The sequence below is a fragment of the Salmo trutta genome, chromosome 20, assembly GCF_901001165.1.
Source record: "Salmo trutta chromosome 20, fSalTru1.1, whole genome shotgun sequence".
Taxonomy (NCBI): domain Eukaryota; kingdom Metazoa; phylum Chordata; class Actinopteri; order Salmoniformes; family Salmonidae; genus Salmo; species Salmo trutta.
Window position 1 is genome coordinate 2,537,832 of NC_042976.1, and position 21,924 is coordinate 2,559,755.

At 46.8% G+C, this 21,924-nt stretch overlaps 1 protein-coding gene across 1 annotated transcript in view; it reads left to right on the plus strand.

The window, feature by feature from the left end:
• Window positions 1-1,802: 1,802 nt before the first annotated feature.
• Window positions 1,803-21,924, plus strand: part of mpp4a (MAGUK p55 scaffold protein 4a) — a 31,284-nt gene continuing 11,162 nt past the window's right edge. The window contains exons 1-13 of the mRNA XM_029702015.1: window positions 1,803-2,024; window positions 3,162-3,239; window positions 3,498-3,581; window positions 8,331-8,462; window positions 11,582-11,663; window positions 12,934-13,019; window positions 13,430-13,507; window positions 13,730-13,926; window positions 16,267-16,325; window positions 21,287-21,304; window positions 21,406-21,444; window positions 21,580-21,600; window positions 21,764-21,778. Of these exons, the coding sequence (XP_029557875.1) occupies window positions 1,872-2,024; window positions 3,162-3,239; window positions 3,498-3,581; window positions 8,331-8,462; window positions 11,582-11,663; window positions 12,934-13,019; window positions 13,430-13,507; window positions 13,730-13,926; window positions 16,267-16,325; window positions 21,287-21,304; window positions 21,406-21,444; window positions 21,580-21,600; window positions 21,764-21,778 (1,042 nt within the window). The 5' untranslated portion in view covers window positions 1,803-1,871. The remainder of the gene's footprint in view (window positions 2,025-3,161; window positions 3,240-3,497; window positions 3,582-8,330; window positions 8,463-11,581; window positions 11,664-12,933; window positions 13,020-13,429; window positions 13,508-13,729; window positions 13,927-16,266; window positions 16,326-21,286; window positions 21,305-21,405; window positions 21,445-21,579; window positions 21,601-21,763; window positions 21,779-21,924) is intronic.

The window sequence follows — 21,924 nt, forward strand, 5'->3', positions numbered from 1 at the left end:
TAGTTGGTATAGTGGGGAGGTTTTAATGGGTGCAGGGTTAGTTGGTATAGTGGGGAGGTTTTAATGGGGGTAGGGTTAGTTGGTATAGTGGTGAGGTTTTAATGGGTGTAGGGTTAGTTGGTATAGTGGGGAGGTTTTAATGGGTATAGGGTTAGTTGGTATAGTGGTGAGGTTTTAATGGGTGTAGGGTTAGTTTGTATAGTAGTGAGGTTTTAATGGGTGCAGGGTTAGTTGGTATAGTGGTGATGTTTTAATGGGTGTAGGGTTAGTTGGTAGGGAGGTTTTAATGGGTGTAGGGTTAGTTGGTATAGTGGTGGTTTTAATGGGTGTAGGGTTAGTTGGTATAGTGGGGAGGTTTTAATGGGTATAGGCTTAGTTAGTATATTGGTGAGGTTTTAATGGGTGCAGGGTTAGTTAGTTGGTAGGGAGGTTTTAATGGGTGCAGGGTTAGTTTGTATAGTGCTGAGGTTTTAATGAGTATAGGGTTAATTGTCTCTGATCGTCTCTGCCTGTCCTGTTTGTCTCTCCATGTCTCTGTCTCTTCTTCTGCCTGTCTTTCCCTATCCCTGTCTCTGTTTAGGCTTCTGTCCCTGTCTCTTCTTCATTCTGTCTCTATCCCTGTCTGTCCCTGTCTCTGTTCAGGTCCCTTTCTCTGTCCCTGTCTCTTCTTCTGGCTTTCTCTGTCCCTGTTTAGGTCTCTGTTCCGTTCCCTGTCCTTCTCTCTCATCCCTGTCTCTGTCCCTGTATCTTCTTCTGGCTGTCTCTGTCCCTGTCTCTTCTTTTGGGTTTGTCTGTCCCTGTCTCTGTTTCTGTTTAGGTCTATGTCCCTGTCTCTTCTTCATTCTGTCTCTGTCCCTGTCTCTGTTCCATTCCCTGTCTCTCATCCCTGTCTCTGTCTCTTCTTCTGGCTGACTACGTCCCTGTCTCCGTTCCAGTCCCTGTCTCTGCCTGTCCCTGTCTCTGTCTCTGCCTATCTTTATCTCTGTTCCGGTCCTTGTTTCTGTTCCATTCCCTGTTCCATTCCCTGTCTCTGCCTGTCTCTGTTCCAGTCCCTGTCTCTGTCTCATTTCCTGTCCCTGTCTCTGTCCCTGTCTCCGCCTGTCCATGTCTCTGCCCCTGTCTCCGCCTGTCCATGTCTCTGCCCCTGTCACTTCCTGTCCCTGTCTCTGTCCCTGTCTCCGCCTGTCCCTGTCTCTGCCCCTGTCTCCGCCTGTCCATGTCTCTGCCCCTGTCTCCTCCTGTCCCTGTCTCTGCCCCTGTCGCCGCCTGTCCCTGTCTCTGTCCCTGTCTCCGCCTGTCCCTGTCTCTGTCCCTGTCTCCGCCTGTCCATGTCTCTGCCCCTGTCTCCTCCTGTCCCTGTCTCTGTCCCTGTCTCCTCCTGTCCCTGTCTCTGTCCCTGTCTCCGCCTGTCCATGTCTCTGCCCCTGTCTCCTCCTGTCCCTGTCTCTGTCCCTGTCTCTGCCCCTGTCGCCGCCTGTCCCTGTCTCTGTCCCTGTCTCTGTCCCTGTCTCCGCCTGTCCCTGTCTCCTCCTGTCCCTGTCTCTGTCCCTGTCTCCGCCTGTCCATGTCTCTGCCCCTGTCTCCTCCTGTCCCTGTCTCTGTCCCTGTCTCTGCCCCTGTCGCCGCCTGTCTCTGTCCCTGTCTCCGCCTGTCCCTGTCTCTGCCCCTGTCTCCTCCTGTCCCTGTCTCTGTCCATGTCTCTGCCCCTGTCTCCGCCTGTCCATGTCTCTGTCCCTTCCTCTGTCTCTGTTCCGGACCCTATCTCTGTCTCCATCCCTGTCTCTGTCTGTCCCTGTCTCTATTCCAGTCCCTGTCTCCGTCCCTGTCTGTCTTTGCCTGTCTCTGTTTCGTATCTCAATATAAATTGCTGTATGTCTTTATCTCAATCTCTCTCCCCCCCAGGTCTGACAGAGATGCTGTCCAGTGTGATAGAGGAGGTGAGGCTGGCTATCCACAGTGACATCAGTGGGTCTGAAGTCCTCTACAGCCTCCTCAGTGCCCCCTGGCTACTGTCTCTACTCAAGGTCTCAAATCTTTATTTTTATACAGTCTCTGCTAAAAAAATCTATCATCTTTATTTTTTATTTTTTTATACAGTCTCTGTCATCTGACCATTAATCCAACCCTTTATGAGCCAAACATACATCACCCAGATTTTGGTCATACATCTTGTTAATCCTTCTGCATATAATACTACCATAATGACATCTCTAAGTGTTAGTTAGCTTCTTATCAACCATATATGCTGATTTTACCTAATAATCCATACATTTTAATCCATACCTTTTTAATACATACATACAGAGACATACATGATAGTGACATGGTACATGTTAGCAGCTCTTACGGTTAGTCGCTAGTACTCTGCAAGAATGATGTGTATCTAATGCTTGTTATCTTAGTTGCTACGCTAGCCCTCTTTAATGTTATCTTAGTCGCTACGCTAGCCCTCTTTAATGTTATATTGGTGTTTTCTACAGTAGTCGCTACGCTAGCCCTCTTTAATGTTATCTTAGTTGCTACGCTAGCCCTCTTTAATGTTATCTTAGTCGCTACGCTAGCCCTCTTTAATGTTATATTGGTGTTTTCTACAGTAGTCGCTACGCTAGCCCTCTTTAATGTTATCTTAGTCGCTACGCTAGCCCTCTTTAATGTTATCTTGGTATTTTCTACAGTAGTCGCTAAGCTAGCCCTCTTTAATGTTATCTTAGTCGCTACGCTAGCCCTCTTTAATGTTATCTTAGTCGCTACGCTAGCCCTCTTTAATGTTATATTGGTGTTTTCTACAGTAGTCGCTACGCTAGCCCTCTTTAATGTTATCTTGGTATTTTCTACAGTAGTCGCTACGCTAGCCCTCTTTAATGTTATATTGGTGTTTTCTACAGTAGTCGCTACGCTAGCCCTCTTTAATGTTATCTTAGTCGCTACGCTAGCCCTCTTTAATGTTATCTTAGTCGCTACGCTAGCCCTCTTTAATGTTATCTTGGTGTTTTCTACAGTAGTCGCTACGCTAGCCCTCTTTAATGTTATCTTGGTGTTTTCTACTGTAGTCGCTACGCCAACCCTGTTTAATGCCATACCTAGTGCCTATCTGTCTTGTTTTGTCTCTGTATAATGAACAGGTAAAGATGCATTGTATTGCATGTCTGTTCTCTCTACAGGTCTACGAGTGTCTGCAGAAGTTCAGAAGGTTTCCACCCAGTCCCTACCTGCCCTATGTTTCTGGTCTCTCTCACGAGGTCAGTACACTAGACTCTTAGGGAAGTGTCTGAAATGGCACCCTTTTCCTTATATAGGGCTCTGGTCAACAGTAGTGCACTATATAGGGAATAGGGCTCTGGTCTAAAGTAGTGCACTATATAGGGAATAGGGTAGAATTTAGGACGTACACCCACTATCCGACAGAGAACTAGATGACTTGGTCTGTGCAGCCCACCACACCATGAATGACAGCTAATGGTATTGGTCTGGGGATTGTTTGTATGCCTGTTTAACAGATCCTGTCCAACATCAGAGCAGTACCGGCCCCATCCCCAGAGGCCAGACAGCTCTATAGTCTACTGAAGTCCCCCCATCTACAGGTAAACTGTGGGAGCTTTCATTCACCTTATTCAGACCGTTGGGTCTTTACTGTCAGAACAGATTAGACTACGTGTGGCCTTCTCCCACATAGCGTGCTAACCCGAACATTAGCGTGCTAACCCGAACATTAGCGTGCTAACCCGAACACTAGCGTGCTAACCCGAACATTAGCGTGCTAACCCGAACACTAGCGTGCTAACCCGAACATTAGCGTGCTAACCCGAACACTAGCGTGCTAACCTGAACACTAGCGTGCTAACCCGAACATTAGCGTGCTAACCCGAACATTAGCGTGCTAACCCGAACACTAGCGTGCTAACCCGAACATTAGCGTGCTAACCCGAACATTAGCGTGCTAACCCGAACACTAGCGTGCTAACCCGAACATTAGCGTGCTAACCCGAACACTAGCGTGCTAACCCGAACATTAGCGTGCTAACCCGAACACTAGCGTGCTAACCCGAACACTAGCGTGCTAACCCGAACATTAGCGTGCTAACCCGAACACTAGCGTGCTAACCCGAACATTAGAGTGCTAACCCGAACATTAGCGTACTAACCTGAACATTAGGGTACTGACCCGAACACTAGCGTGCTAACCCGAACATTAAACTATTGTAGATGCGTAAAATGGCCAGTGAAGTACAGCTTGGCTCAGTTTAGCTTGGCTTAGTATTGTGAAAGAGGCTATAGGACTTCCCTCTGTTTATCTGTGTTCCTCTTGCTGACTGGCTGACTGACTGACTGACTGACTGACTGGCTGACTTGCTGACTGACTCGCTAACTGACTGACTGACTCGCTGACTGACTAACTGACTGACTGGCTGACTGACTGGCTAACTGACTGGCTTACTGACTGGCTGGCTGACTGACTGGCTGACTGACTGGCTAACTGACTGACTGGCTAACTGACTGGCTAACTGACTGGCTGGCTGACTGACTGGCTGACTGACTCGCTAACTGACTGACTGGCTGACTGACTGACTGACTCGCTGACTGACTGGCTGGGTGACTGGCTGACTGACTGGCTAACTGACTGAATGGATGGCTATCTGACTGGTTGGCTGACTGACTGGCTAACTGACTGGCTGGCTGACTGACTGACTGGCTAACTGACTGACTGGCTAACTGACTGACTGGCTAACTGACTGACTGGTTGGCTGACTGACTGGCTAACTGACTGACTGGCTAACTGACTGACTGGATGGCTATCTGACTGGTTGGCTGACTGACTGGTTGGCTGACTTGCTGACTGGCTGGTTGGTTTGCTGACTGGCTATCTGACTGGTTGGCTGACTTGCTGACTGACTGGCTGGTTGGCTGACTGACTGGCTATCTGACTGGTTGGCTGACTTGCTGACTGGCTGGTTGGTTTGCTGACTGACTGGCTGGTTGGCTGACTGACTGGCTAACTGACTGACTGGTTGGCTGACTTGCTGACTGACTGACTGGTTTGCTGACTGGCTAACTGACTGGTTGGCTAACTGACGCACTGATTGGCTGATTGACTGGCTAACTGACTGGTTGACTGACTTGCTGACTGACTGGCTAACTGACTCATTGATTGACTGTCTAACTGGCTGGTTGGCTGACTTGCTGACTGACTGGTTGGATGATTTGCAGACTGACTTGCTGACTGATTGGTTGGTTGACTGGATAACTGACTGGTTGGTTGACTGACTGACTGACTGACTGACTGACTGACTGGTTGGTTGGTTGGATGACTGACTGACTGACTGACTGACTGACTGACTGGTTGGTTGGTTGGATGACTGACTGACTGACTGACTGACTGACTGACTGACTGACTGACTGGTTGGATGACTGACTGACTGACTGACTGGTTGGTTGGATGACTGACTGACTGACTGACTGACTGGTTGGTTGGTTGGTTGGATGACTGACTGACTGACTGACTGGTTGGTTGGTTGGATGACTGACTGACTGGTTGGTTGGATGACTGACTGACTGACTGACTGACTGACTGACTGGTTGGCTGACTGACTGGATGGCTATCTGACTGGTTGGCTGACTGACTGGCTAACTGACTGACTGGCTAACTGACTGACTGGATGGCTATCTGACTGGTTGGCTGACTGACTGGTTGGCTGACTTGCTGACTGGCTGGTTGGTTTGCTGACTGGCTATCTGACTGGTTGGCTGACTTGCTGACTGACTGGCTGGTTGGCTGACTGACTGGCTATCTGACTGGTTGGCTGACTTGCTGACTGGCTGGTTGGTTTGCTGACTGACTGGCTGGTTGGCTGACTGACTGGCTAACTGACTGACTGGTTGGCTGACTTGCTGACTGACTGACTGGTTTGCTGACTGGCTAACTGACTGGTTGGCTAACTGACGCACTGATTGGCTGATTGACTGGCTAACTGACTGGTTGACTGACTTGCTGACTGACTGGCTAACTGACTCATTGATTGACTGTCTAACTGGCTGGTTGGCTGACTTGCTGACTGACTGGTTGGATGATTTGCAGACTGACTTGCTGACTGATTGGTTGGTTGACTGGCTAACTGACTGGTTGGTTGACTGACTGACTGACTGACTGACTGGTTGGTTGGTTGGATGACTGACTGACTGACTGACTGACTGACTGACTGGTTGGTTGGTTGGATGACTGACTGACTGACTGACTGACTGGTTGGATGACTGACTGACTGACTGACTGGTTGGTTGGATGACTGACTGACTGACTGACTGACTGGTTGGTTGGTTGGATGACTGACTGACTGACTGACTGACTGGTTGGTTGGTTGGATGACTGACTGACTGGTTGGTTGGATGACTGACTGACTGACTGACTGACTGGTTGGATGACTGACTGACTGACTGACTGACTGGTTGGTTGGATGACTGACTGACTGACTGACTGACTGGTTGGATGACTGACTGACTGACTGACTGGTTGGTTGGTTGGATGACTGACTGACTGGTTGGTTGGATGACTGACTGACTGACTGACTGACTGACTGACTGGTTGGTTGACTGACTGACTGACTGACTGACTGACTGGTTGGTTGACTGACTGACTGACTGACTGGTTGGATGACTGACTGACTGACTGACTGGTTGGTTGGTTGGTTGGATGACTGACTGGTTGGTTGACTGACTGACTGACTGACTGGTTGGTTGACTGACTGACTGACTGACTGACTGACTGGTTGGTTGACTGACTGACTGACTGACTGGTTGGTTGACTGACTGACTGACTGACTGACTGGTTGGTTGACTGACTGACTGACTGACTGACTGACTGACTGGTTGGATGACTGACTGACTGACTGACTGGCTAACTGACTGACTGACTGACTGACTGACTGACTGGTTGGTTGACTGACTGACTGACTGACTGACTGGTTGGTTGACTGACTGACTGACTGGCTAACTGACTGGTTGGATGACTGACTGACTGACTGGCTAACTGACTGACTGACTGACTGATTGGTTGGATGACTGACTGACTGACTGGTTGGTTGACTGACTGACTGGCTGACTGGTTGGCTGACTGGCTAACTGACTGGCTAACTGACTCATTGATTGACTGTCTAACTGGCTGGTTGGCTGACTTGCTGACTGACTGGTTGGCTGATTTGCTGACTGACTTGCTAACTGATTGGTTGGTTGACTGACTGACTGGCTGGCTGGCTGGCTGGCTGGTTGGTTGACTGACTGACTGACTGACTGGCTAACTGACTGGTTGGATGACTGACTGACTGACTGACTGACTGACTGGTTGGTTGGTTGGATGACTGACTGACTGACTGACTGGTTGACTGACTGACTGACTGACTGGTTGACTGACTGACTGACTGGTTGGTTGGATGACTGACTGACTGACTGACTGGTTGGTTGACTGACTGACTGACTGACTGACTGGTTGGTTGACTGACTGACTGACTGGTTGGTTGGTTGGATGACTGACTGACTGACTGACTGACTGGTTGACTGACTGACTGACTGACTGGTTGGTTGGTTGGTTGGATGACTGACTGACTGACTGACTGACTGACTGGTTGACTGACTGACTGACTGACTGGTTGGTTGGTTGGTTGGATGACTGACTGACTGACTGACTGACTGACTGGTTGGTTGACTGACTGACTGACTGACTGACTGACTGGCTGACTGGTTGGCTGACTGGCTAACTGACTCACTGAATGACTGACTAACTGGCTGGTTGGCTGACTGGCTAACTGACTGGCTGACTGACTGACTCGCTAACTGACTGACTGACTGGCTGACTGGCTAACTGGCTGACTGGCTGACTGGCTGGCTGACTGACTGGCTAACTGGCTGACTGATTGGTTGGATGACTGACTGACTGGTTGGTTGACTGACTGACTGACTGACTGGCTGACTGGTTGGCTGACTGGCTAACTGACTCACTGAATGACTGACTAACTGGCTGGTTGGCTGACTGGCTAACTGACTGGTTTGCTGACTGGCTGACTGGCTAACTGACTGGCTGACTGACTGACTCGCTAACTGGCTGACTGACTGGCTAACTGACTGACTGGCTGACTGGCTAAATGGCTGACTGGCTGACTGGCTGGCTGACTGACTGGCTAACTGGCTGGCTGGCTGAATGACTGGCTAGCTGACTGGCTGGTTGGCTGACTGACTGGCTAACTGACTGACTGACTGACTAACTGATTGGGTAACTGGCTAACTGACTGACTGACTGACTAGTTGGCCTACTTGCTGGCTGACTGCCTGTGTTGTTCCTCTCCCAGGCTCTCCTCTCAGCCCATGACATGGTGGCCCAGACGGACTACGAGCCAGTTCTCCCTCCTCTCCCTGAGGACCTGCCGGAGGACGAGGAGGCCATGAGGATTGTCTGTCTGGTCAAGAACAAACAGCCTCTGGTAAATAAATACATCTACTAGAACTCTACAATCCCACCTCACAATGCTGTTACACTCACACATTACACTACTGTTTTTAATTTTACATTTTAAATTTCACCTTTATTTAACCGGGTAGGCTAGTTGAGAAAAAGTTCTCATTTACAACTGCAAATGCTGCAAACTGCAACGTCTCATTTGCAACTACAGTGTGTGCAAATGGCGTGAGGAGGTAAGGCAATAAACTCGTTACTGATGACGACTCACAGTAGCTATAGTTACGTTCTCATGGGGAATATTCTGTGGCGTAAGTATCGTGAACATGCAAAACAGTCCATCTCTATTTATACTGTCTGGTAGTCACTCTGAGGACAAATCAGATGCTATAATCTGTAATGAACTGTAGTGGCTGCTTCTCTCTCTCTCTCTCTCTCTCTCTCTCTCTCTCTCTCTCTCTCTCTCGTAGCTTCCCTAAAGACTTCTGTCTCATCCCTGGGGGGCTGTTAACTTGTTGACTAGGGTACTAGTCCTAATTTAAACCCAGACTCTGTCTCTACTTATAAGAACGGTGGACGAGGAGGTAGTGCCAGTGGAGGGTTTATCCGTAGTCGTTGGGACAGCCTGCGGCGGGTCACCCTCGAGAGACTGTTCCGTGGGAGGAGAGCGTGGTCAGGGGAGCACAGGGACAGTTATACCTCTGCTGACCTGCTGGCCCCCTTGCTCCCTGGTCAGTCCCGGCCCCTACCGCGCTTCGAGTCCATCGGGTCACGACACCTTCCTCGCTATGACTCGATAGGCAGCTGCAAGCTGTGTCGCCAGACAGAAGACCTCTGGGAGAGAGGCCTGAACAACTCTGCTCCCTCTGTCTGCAGCCCTGCATACACAGATGGTAAGAAGACAGAGAGGACACAGGAAGCAACTACAATACGTGTTAGTGTATTGTAATGCTTCAGATTTTCATCTTGTCATTTTCATTACTTTTTCTATCACTTTCCTTTCCAGGAAGTATTTTTAAATGCGAGTGATTCGTCCTCATCATCACTGTGCCTCGTTACTTCTTTCTGCTGGGTTGGATCTTCTTGTTAATGATCATGAATGTTTCTGCTTTCTTTCTCTTCCATCTTCTCCTCTGATCTCTAACCTCTACGACTGTCTTCCTCGTCCGCCTGTGGAGATAAAACCTCGCCTGAGGACAAACAGAACGGAGAAAACAGGAATTACGACCTAGGAAAGGAAGACTATACCTTCCCTCCCTCTCACTGGAAGGGCCCCGTCCCAACCATCAGCCTGACCATCACTAAGTCCCCCGTCTGTCACTCCGCTTTGGGGGACCACCCGCGTATAATCCTAACTCCTGGTAGTAGTAGTAGTAGTGGTGGCCCACGGGCTCGGACGGCTCCCTCTAGCCCCATGACCAGGCGTCGGAGTTGGCTATGCTCCCAGAACGGAGTTAGCAGGGACCGCTCTCTGGATATGACTGAGCAGCCCAGCTTGAACGAGCTGAAGAGTACGGTCCAGGCTGTAGCCAGCAGCATAGAGAACAGCAGTAGTGATGTCCGTGACCTGGGCCAGAAGATGGTGTCCGCCACACAGCTGATATCAGATAGCGTGGATGAGAATGCTCTAGCTCTCAACCTGTTAGTGGAGGTGGTCGATAAATTACAGGAACTCATTATTGAATCCAAGTCTCACGACACGCCTCCACCTCCTCCTGCTCGACCCATGCTCTTCCGTTCACCTCCCTCTCCTCCCTCTCCTCCTCCTGCTCGACCCATGCTCTTCTGTTCACCTCCCTCTCCTCCCTCTCCTCCTCCTGCTCGACCCATGCTCTTCCGTTCACCTCCCTCTCCTCCCTCTCCTCCTCCTGCTCGACCCATGCTCTTCCGTTCACCTCCCTCTCCTCTTCCTCCTCAACCCATACTCTTCCGTTCACCTCCCTCTCCTCCACCTCCTCCTCAAACCATACTCTTCCCTTCACCTCCCTCTCCTCCACCTCCTCCTCAAACCATACTCTTCCCTTCACCTCCCTCTCCTCCACCTCCTCCTCAAACCATACTCTTCCCTTCACCTCCCTCTCCTCCACCTCCTCCTCAAACCATACTCTTCCCTTCACCTCCCTCTCCTCCACCTCCTCCTCAAACCATACTCTTCCCTTCACCTCCCTCTCCTCCTCTTCCTCCTCAAACCATACTCTTCCCTTCACCTCCCTCTCCTCCACCTCCTCCTCCACCTCGACCTCGAGTCAAACTCTTCCCATCTCCTCCCCCTAGCCACTTTTTCTCCTCCTCCTCCTCCTCCTCCTCCTCTTCCTCCTCCTCCTGTGCCTATATGGATAGTCACCTCTCACCTCCAAGTTCCAGGAAGTCTTCCTCGGTCTCGGGTCAGAACGGCAGCAGTAAGAGTAGGGTGACCATCGGTGGTCCTCTACAGAGACATCTCTCCAACGGGTTCTCTGGTTCAGGATCTAGAACACTGGAGAGTTCTAGAGCAGAGGAGGACCAGAACACCACAGGATGCTTTTCCAGTAACAAGAAGAAGAAGAAGAAGTAACACTCAAAGATCCTTGTCTCCTCTCGTCTTTCATCTGCTCTGCTGTCTTCAACAACAAACCCAACCTTGAAAAGGTAAATAGACTGAATTCAGTTGACGGCGTTATCGTCCTTAGTGTTCTGCCTCCTGTATTTGGACAGTTGACCTCCTGTGATCTCAGTCAAAGGTAAAGCGGTACATCCCTTCATTGCAGTGTATAACTTACTTACTATCTCTCCTTTAATCTTGTCTCCACCCCGTTACTGGTTACTCTGTCTGACATTCTGGCATCTCTTCATAATCAAAAATTCGATTCAACTTTTCATCACCATCATCACCACCATCATCATCATCTGCCTCCTTTGCCCCTGCTGTTTCATATCATTAATTTCCTCCTGATCACATCTGTTCCTACCTGCATCACTACCTCCATCGGCTTGACAGGGCATGTTTTGTCCATCGTTATCGTGTCCATCGTCGTCGCTTTCCTCTTTCCCATGAACCAGAACTTGTCTAGTCTCCATTCACACAGACCACTTCAATTAGGGATTTCACTTTTTAATGTCAAAGAAAATGCATGTGATCACTTTATTCCATCTTGTACCCACCAGGGAGCCACGATAAAGAGGGACGAGGAAACAGGAGAGATATTCATAGCCCGGGTGATACACGGAGGCCTTGCAGATCGCAGTGGTGAGTCTCTCTGACTGGGTTCATTCACACATACTATTGACCTTTTCTTCTCAAATGTGACGATTCTGCCTGGTGCATTTATCTAGCTTTGACTTCCACCTAGCCTTGACTTCCACCTAGCCTTGACTTCCATCTAGCCTTGTCTTCCACCTAGCCTTGTCTTCCACCTAGCCTTGACTTCCACCTAGCCTTGACTTCCACCTAGCCTTGACTTCCATCTAGCCTTGACTTCCACCTAACCTTGACTTCCATCTAGCCTTGACTTCCACCTAGCCTTGACTTCCACCTAGCCTTGACTTCCATCTAGCCTTGTCTTCCACCTAGCCTTGACTTCCACCTAGCCTTGACTTCCACCTAGCCTTGACTTCCATCTAGCCTTGACTTCCATCTAGCCTTGACTTCCACCTAGCCTTGACTTCCACCTAGCCTTGACTTCCACCTAGCCATGACTTCCACCTAGCCTTGACTTCCACCTAGCCTTGACTTCCACCTAGCCTTGACTTCCACCTAGCCTTGACTTCCACCTAGCCTTGACTTCCACCTAGCCTTGACTTCCACCTAGCCTTGACTTCCACCTAGCCTTGACTTCCATCTAGCCTTGACTTCCACCTAACCTTGACTTCCATCTAGCCTTGACTTCCACCTAGCCTTGACTTCCACCTAGCCTTGACTTCCATCTAGCCTTGTCTTCCACCTAGCCTTGACTTCCACCTAGCCTTGACTTCCACCTAGCCTTGACTTCCACCTAGCCTTGACTTCCATCTAGCCTTGACTTCCACCTAGCCTTGACTTCCACCTAGCTTTGACTTCCACCTAGCCTTGACTTCCACCTAGCCTTGACTTCCACCTAGCCTTGACTTCCACCTAGCCTTGACTTCCACCTAGCCTTGACTTCCACCTAGCCTTGACTTCCACCTAGCTTTGACTTCCACCTAGCCTTGACTTCCACCTAGCCTTGACTTCCACCTAGCCTTGACTTCCACCTAGCCTTGACTTCCACCTAGCCTTGACTTCCACCTAGCCTTGACTTCCACCTAGCCTTGACTTCCACCTAGCTTTGACTTCCACCTAGCCTTGACTTCCACCTAGCCTTGTGTAGCCTTTTTTTGTGGCTAATATAGAAACAATTGCCTGACTTGAGAGACTAGCATTTACCTGTACAGTCATGATCATCTCTATAAAACCTCTTAGTGACTTGCTGCTGCCTGAGTCTGCAAGATCAATTTGTGGATCCGAGGTTTCCTTAGCAGTAAGTGTGTTTGTTGTGCAGGTCTTCTGCATCCAGGGGATCTGCTGGTGGAGGTGAATGGGAAACCTGTAGAAGGACTGGACCCAGAACAGGTCATACAGATACTGGTCAGTTCTTCTCCTCGCTCTCTCTCTCTCTCTCTCTCTCTCTCTCTCTCTCTCTCGTGTCTTTTCTCTCTCCATATATATATATATATAGTCTCTGTCTCTCTTTTCTTCTCCTCTCTCTCTCTTTATATATATGTCTCTGTCTCTCTTTTTTCACTCTCTCTCCTGTCTTCTCTCTCTCTCGTGTCTTCTCTCTCTCTCTCTCTCTCTCGTCTTCTCTCTCTCTCTCTCTCTCTCGTGTCTTCTCTCTCTCTCGTGTCTTCTCTCTCTCTCTCGTGTCTTCTCTCTCTCTCTCTCTCTCTCGTCTTCTCTCTCTCTCTCTCTCTCGTGTCTTCTCTCTCTCGTGTCTTCTCTCTCTCTCTCTCCCTCGTGTCATCTCTTATTGTTCTGTTTTAAACTCATCCCTCTAGGTCCAATCTCAAGGCACTATTTTGTTCAAAGTGATTCCAAACACACCACAATCAACTAAGAGCCAACAGCCAGCCTTGGTGAGGTCACCATAATAATATCTCATGAATACAGTTAGTTTCCTAATACCATGTGTGTTGTTTGTTTACTCATGTTCCTCCTCTCTGCTCCAACTTCTTCTTCTGCTTCTTCTTCTGCTGCTTCTTATTATCATTATTCTGCTGCTTCTTCTGCTGCTTCTTAATATCATTATCCTGCTTCTTCTTCTTCTGCTGCTTCTTCTTCTTCTTCTCTCTCCTCAGTTGTATGTGCGGGCCATGGCAGACTACTGCCCCCTGCAGGACCCAGCTATCCCCTGTCCTGACGCTGGCATGGTCTTCAGTAGAGGAGACCTGCTGGAGATAGTCGACCAGACAGACATCCACTGGTGGCAGGCTAGGAAACTGCCCAGTGCCTCGGCCTGCGCCGGCCTCATCCCCTCCACCAGTCTGCTAAAGAGGTGGGGGGGTGACAGACAGACAGATAGACAGACATAAACACCACAGCCTTCACAAGAGGTGGGACACCACCAGGGATCAATTCCATTTCAATTCAGTCAATCAGTTTACTTCTTTAATTGACTTAATGAAAATGGAATTGACCCCAACCCTGGAAGACTCCTAATTTAACCAGTAGCCAGACCAACACAACACAGTTATAGCGTTCGCTACATTGAAGAACTGTAGGTTCAGTTGGGATCAAATCAGTGAACAATATCGTGGTTAATTTCTGTATTATCAAACGAGGAGAGTTACAAACTTCACACACCAGTCAGAGTTATACTTATAACTACATCTTCAATAATAAGAGCTTTGCAAAAGCACTTGACTTTCAACAATTCGCCATTTCTAATGAACCGTTGAAAAGTGACAACACAAAAGTACAAAGATCTTTTATAGCCAAGATACACCCCTCTCAACGTACATGACGAACCACAGATACATAGAATGGGTCACCAGGTTTTAAGATTTGTATGAAAGATATCTATATAAAACATAGCAGACAGCAACTGCTGTGTCAACAGTTTTCATTGTATAGACCAGTATCTGGTCCTCCTACTCCAAACTGGACCCGTCTCTCCCTGGTACGGTATAGAACAGACCAGTGTCTGGTCCTCCTACTCCAAACTGGATCCGTCTCTTCCTGGTACGGTATAGAACAGACCAGTGTCTGGTCCTCCTACTCCAAACTGGATCCGTCTCTCCCTGGTACGGTATAGAACAGACCAGTGTCTGGTCCTCCTACTCCAAACTGGACCCGTCTCTTCCTGGTACGGTATAGAACAGACCAGTGTCTGGTCCTCCTACTCCAAACCGTCTCTTCCTGGTACGGTATAGAACAGACCAGCGTCTGGTCCTCCTACTCCAAACTGGAACCGTCTCTTCCTGGTACGGTATAGAACAGACCAGCGTCTGGTCCTCCTACTCCAAACTGGACCCGTCTCTTCCTGGTACGGTATAGAACAGACCAGTGTCTGGTCCTCCTACTCCAAACTGGATCCGTCTCTTCCTGGTACGGTATAGAACAGACCAGCATCTGGTCCTCCTACTCCAAACTGGACCCGTCTCTTCCTGGTACGGTATAGAACAGACCAGCATCTGGTCCTCCTACTCCAAACTGGATCCGTCTCTCCCTGGTACGGTATAGAACAGAAACATTACCTCATGTTCTCTGGATTGCTCTTTAGGTTTTATTACCCAAAGACATCGTAAATCTCCTCTGTCAGTGTTATCTCATAGAAGCCCCATCCTCAGTAGAACACACACACAATAGTTAACAGAATACTCTATTCTGTCGAATAAAACAACCATTATAATACAATACAAGCATTATAACATAATCTTGCAATTTTCCACGACAAGAAGTACAGGTCCGTCAGTGCGACGGATTTCTGTCATATATACTGAACAAAAATATAAACACAGCATGTAAGTTGTTTGTCACATATTTCACGTACAGAAATAAAAAGATCCCAGTAATGTTCTATATGCACAAAAAGCTTATTTTTCTAAAATGTAGTGAACACATTACATCCCTGTTAGTGAGCATTTCTCCTCTCCCAAGATAATCCATCCACCTAACAGGTGTGGCAAATCAAGAAGCTGATTAAAGAACATGATCATTACACAGGTGCACCTTGTGCTGGGGGCACTAAAAGGCCAGTCTAAAATGTGCAATTTTGCCACACAATACAATGCCACAGATGTCTCAAGTTTTTGAGGGAGCGTGCAATTGGCATGCTGACCGCAGGAATTTCCACCAGAATTGAATGTTCATTTCTCTACCATAAGCCGTCTCCGGTGTCGTTTTGTCTGAGACAGCTGATGGAACTGATCAGTTTCCCATGGAAACCTCTGAGGTGCCGTCCTGCTCCAGATGGTCACCTGGTATCCATTCACGACATTCAGAGTCCACATTTTTTTTTTTTTTTTTCTCCCCCTCATTCTCATTAAGTTTCAATCATGGGATTTTTCATGTCGACGTTTTCAAGCATGTACTGTGAACGTAGATTCGAATTGAGAGAGTGGAGCACAGTGACCGTCTGAATCAAGGCCTCATACCAGCAGCTACTAGGTTACAGCGCCATCTATCAGAGCATGGAAGAAGTCATTTTCAGGCCAAAAAACCCAACTCAGATATAATGACATTGATATATAAAAAAAAAAAAAATGCCCGTTTTACATGAAAAGGTAGGTTACCTTGGCTACGCAGACAATCGATCTGAGATCGACTTAAGTTTCAGGGATTTTGTTGTTGTTGTTGGTTTAACCCCCTGACCTCTCTGGTCTCCATTGTGTAGCAAACAGAGAGAGACATGGTGGTCACAGCCTTTCCAGGCCCACACCTGCATCAAACCCTGTGAGTAACAGCAAAAACATCCTACTCTTAGACTGTCTGTACACCTAGAGTATCACCTATAGACTGTCTGTACACCTATAGACTGTCTGTACACCTGTAGTATCACCTATGGACTGTCTGTACACCTATAGTATCACCTATAGACTGTCTGTACACCTATAGACTGTCTGTACACCTATAGTATCACCTATAGACTGTCTGTACACCTATAGACTGTCTGTAAACCTATAGTATCACCTATAGACTGTCTGTACACCTATAGTATCACCTATAGACTGTCTGTACACCTGTAGTATCACTTATAGACTGTCTGTACACCCATAGTATCACCTATACTATACACTCTGTTTTGATGCCCACAAGTCTAGCTGTATTTATTAAGGATCCCCATTAGTTCCTGCCAAGGCAGCAGCTACTCTTCCTGGGGTTTATTATGGATCCCCATTAGTTCCTGTCAAGGCAGCAGCTACTCTTCCTGGGGGTTTATTATGGATCCCCATTAGTTCCTGCCAAGGCAGCAGCTACTCTTCCTGGGGTTTATTATGGATCCCCATTAGTTCCTGTCAAGTCAGCAGCTACTCTTCCTGGGGTTTATTATGGATCCCCATTAGTTCCTGTCAAGGCAGCAGCTACTCTTCCTGGGGGTTTATTATGGATCCCCATTAGTTCCTGCAAAGGCAGCAGCTACTCTTCCTGGGGTTTATTATGGATCCCCATTAGTTCCTGCCAAGGCAGCAGCTACTCTTCCTGGGGTTTATTATGGATCCCCATTAGTTCCTGCCAAGGCAGCAGCTACTCTTCATGGGGTTTATTAAGGATCCCCATTAGTTCCTGCCAAGGCAGCAGCTACTCTTCCTGGGGTTTATTATGGATCCCCATTAGTTCCTGCCAAGGCTGCAGCTACTCTTCCTGGGGTTTATTATGGATCCCCATTAGTTCCTGTCAAGGCAGCAGCTACTCTTCCTGGGGGTTTATTATGGATCCCCATTAGTTCCTGCCAAGGCAGCAGCTACTCTTCCTGGGGTTTATTATGGATCCCCATTAGTTCCTGCCAAGGCAGCAGCTACTCTTCCTGGGGGTTTATTATGGATCCCCATTAGTTCCTGCCAAGGCAGCAGCTACTCTTCCTGGGGTTTATTATGGATCCCCATTAGTTCCTGCCAAGGCAGCAGCTACTCTTCCTGGGGTTTATTATGGATCCCCATTAGTTCCTGCCAAAGCAGCAGCTACTCTTCCTGGGGTTTATTATGGATCCCCATTAGTTCCTGCCAAGGCAGCAGCTACTCTTCCTGGGGTTTATTATGGATCCCCATTAGTTCCTGCCAAGGCAGCAGCTACTCTTCCTGGGGTTTATTATGGATCCCCATTAGTTCCTGCCAAGGCAGCAGCTACTCTTCCTGGGGTTTATTATGGATCCCCATTAGTTCCTGCCAAGGCTGCAGCTACTCTTCCCTTCCTGGGGGTTTATTATGGATCCCCATTAGTTCCTGCCAAGGCAGCAGCTACTCTTCCTGGGGTTTATTATGGATCCCCTTTAGTTCCTGCCAAGGCAGCAGCTACTCTTCCTGGGGGTTTATTATGGATCCCCATTAGTTCCTGCCAAGGCAGCAGCTACTCTTCCTGGGGGTTTATTATGGATCCCCATTAGTTCCTGCCAAGGCAGCAGCTACTCTTCCTGGGGTTTATTATGGATCCCCATTAGTTCCTGCCAAGGCTGCAGCTACTCTTCCTGGGGTTTATTATGGATCCCTATTAGTTCCTGCCAAGGCAGCAGCTACTCTACCTGGGGTTTATTATGGATCCCCATTAGTTCCTGTCAAGGCAGCAGCTACTCTTCCTGGGGTTTATTATGGATCCCCATTAGTTCCTGCCAAGGCAGCAGCTACTCTTCCTGGGGTCCAGCAACATTAAGGCAGTTATATACAATTTAAAATATTACATGACATTACATTTCATAACACTTTTCACAATACATTAAGTGTGTTCCCTCAGGCCACTACTCTACTACCACATATCTACAATACAACATCCATGTGTACATGTGTGTAGTGTGTGTGTTAGCATGTATATGTGTGTGTGTCTGTACCTGTGTGTGTCTCTTCAAAGTCCCCGCTGTCCCATAAGGTGCATTTTTATCTGTTTTAAATCAAATGTTTCTGCTTTCCTCTACTTTGAGCCAGGAGAGATTGACATCCATGTCATTCATTTTAGCTCTCCTTGTATATTTAAGGGCCGGCCGTGCTGCCCTGTTCTGAGACAATTGTAATTTTCCTAAGTCCCTCTTTGTTTGTAACTGACCACACAACTGAACAGTAGTCCAGGTGTGACAAAACTAGGGCCTGTAGGACCTGTCTTGTTGATAGTGTTGTTAAGAAGGTAGAAACTAGGGCCTGTAGGACCTGCCTTGTTGATAGTGTTGTTATGAAGGTAGAAACTAGGGCCTGTAGGACCTGCCTTGTTGATAGTGTTGTTAACCTCTCTGGCGCATGTGGGACGAACTCGTCCCACCTACGTAACAGCCACTGAAATCCAGTGGCGCGATTTTTGAATCGTTAGAAATACTATTACTTCAATTTCTCAAACATATGACTATTTTACAGCTATTTAAAGACAAGAATCTCGTTAATCTAACCCCACTGTCCGATTTCAAAAAGGCTTTACAACGAAAGCAAAACATTAGATTATGTCAGCAGAGTGCCCAGCCAGAAATAATCAGACACCCATTTTTCAAGCTAGCATATCATGTCACATAAACCCAAACCACAGCTAAATGCAGCACTAACCTTTTATGATCTTCATCAGATGACACACCTAGGACATTGTGTTATACAATACATGCATGTCTGTTCAATCAAGTTCATATTTATATGAAAAAACAGCTTTTTACATTAGCATGTGACGTTCAGAAAAAGCATAACCCCCGCAAACTTCCGGGGAATTTACTAACAGTTTGCTAAATTACTCACGATAAACGTTCACAAAAAGCATAACAATTATTTTAAGAATTATAGATACATTACTCCTCTATGCACTCGATATGTCCGATTTTAAAATAGCTTTTCGGATGAAGCACATTTTGCAATAATCTAAGTACATAGCCCGGCATCACAGGGCTAGCTATTTAGAAACCCACCCAGGTCAGCCTCCACCAAAATCACATTTCCTATAAGAAAAATGTTCTTACCTTGCTTGTTCTTGTTGAAAAACAAATGATAATCCCACTAAACGCAAACCAGATGAGAAGGCGTATCACTGCAGAATGCTGTGGTAGCCATGCTGGTTAAGTGCGCATTGAATTCTAAATAAATCACGTAGAGTGTCACCAGCAAAGCACCCCCACACCATCAAACCTCCTCCTCCATGCTTCACGGTTGGAAATACACATGCGGTGATCATCCGTTAACCCACACCGCGTCTCCCAAAGACATGGCGGTTGGAACCAAAAATCTTCCATTTGGACTCCAGACCAAAGGACAAATGTCCACCTGTCTAATGTCCATTGCTCGTGTTTCTTGGCTCAAGCAAGTCTCTTCTTATCGGTGTCCTTTTTTAGTGGTTTCTTTGCAGCAATTCAACCATGAAGGCCTGATTCACATGGTCTCCTCTGAACAGTTGATGTTGAGATGTGTCTGTTACTTGAACTCTGTGAAGCATTTATTTGGGCTGCAATTTCTGAGACTGGTAACTCTAATAAACTTTTCCTTTGCAGCTGAGGTAACTCTGGGTCTTCCTTTCCTGTGGCGGTCCTCATGAGAGTCAGTTTCATCATAGTGCTTGATGGTTTTTGCGACTGCACTTGAAGAAAATGTCAAAGTTCTTGTCTTAAAGTAACCTTCATGTCTTAAAGTAATGATGGACTGTCATTTCTCTTTGCTTATTTGAGCTGTTCTTGCCATAATATGGACTTGGTCTTTTACCAAATAGGGCTATTTTCTGTATACCCCCCTACCTTGTCACAACACAACAGATTGGCTCAAACGCATTAAGAAGGAAATAATTTCCACAAGTTAGCTTTTAAGAAGGCACACCTGTTAATTGAAACGCATTCCAGGTGACTACCTCATGAAGCTGGTTGAGAGAATGCCAAGAGTGTGCAAAGCTGTCATCAAGGCAAAGGGTGGCTATTTGAAGAATCTCAAATATAAAATATATTTTGGTTTGTTTAACACTTTTTTGGTTACTACATGATTCCATATGTGTTATTTCATAGTTTTGATGTCTTCACTATTATTCTACAATGTAGAAAATAGTAAAAATAAAGAAAAACCCTTGAATGAGTAGGTGTGTCCAAACTATTGACCGGTACTGTATATCCATTGAGCTATAAAACAACGGTATTGCCTCCACCGTGAGGTCTGAAAATGCCATAACGAGCACACGCTCATTTTGTGTTGCCAAAGGAATAGCGCCTTGGCATATTTCTTCCTGTTCTCATTTCCTGAGTTTTCTCAGCGAAAATAATTAGCCTGATGGGTTAATTCAAAAGAAAGAGAGAAACTCTCTCACGACGTAAGTCCCCGCCCTTAACGAATTCTCGCGTGATTTCAACACTTCCCTTTGTGTCACGTGAAAGACGTGATCCCCTGTGTAAATTCACTGTTAAGACTATTGTTGATGTAAATGTTAATGATAACTACTGATTCAGTTAAATCAAGGGGTCTCTCTATGTCAAAGCCCTTAATGGTGCCCCTCTTCAGTTAATATGGAAAGGATAAACAAATGAATTAAATAAATCAAATACATTTGAATTATTCAAGTCATTGTTCAGTAAATGATCTTGACTATCCATAGCCAAAGCCACAACACTCTATAGTATGAATTATAGATAAGATGCATAGTGCTTCTGTAAAATAAGGACCAAAAAAGCTTCACCCACTTTTGCGTGTTTAAGTGTTTCAGTCAGGTTGTCCAAATGTCTTAACATGAGGTTTGTTTCCTTTGTCTTCTCTGATGACCCTAAGTAAGCATGGCTGGTGATGGTACGTACAATACGGAGGGGACGGGGGGGACTTGGATTTGTCTTGATCTAGACAGTAGCAGAATCTCTGTTTGACCCTGGACCTTCTGTTTTCTCTTCCAGAGGACAACGTTAAGACCAACAATGGTGAATGGTGCCATGGTAGGTTACCACATTGTCCTCATTCCATTTTCTATCTTATACTAATCTGTTATATTACTAACTACTATTGCTACGTAATAACAGGCAGTGAATTAACACTTTTTTTTCTTTTTTTTTTTATCTGTCTTTCTATAGATGAAGAAGATTTTGAATCTGGTAGATAAGTCTTTATAGAGTGATGATTTTGATAGATTTATCTGTTATCTTTCAATATAGTGTTAATTAGTGTCTATTGTGGTTCAGCTGTACGGTGAAAAGACAGAGATTGTTATTCATGGCGGTTTTCTTCTATTTATTCTCCACCGTTGTGATATTCTAGAGGACCTCCGAGAAGGTCAATATACCAATTCATATTTCTTGCTGTGAATCGTTTTGTCCATTTTAAAAAAAAATAATTTGACTATTTACTATAGTAGTTATTTGCCTGTATTCTCTTGGTTTGGAGAGTATAAAATAATATTATAATGAATTTTCCCAGTG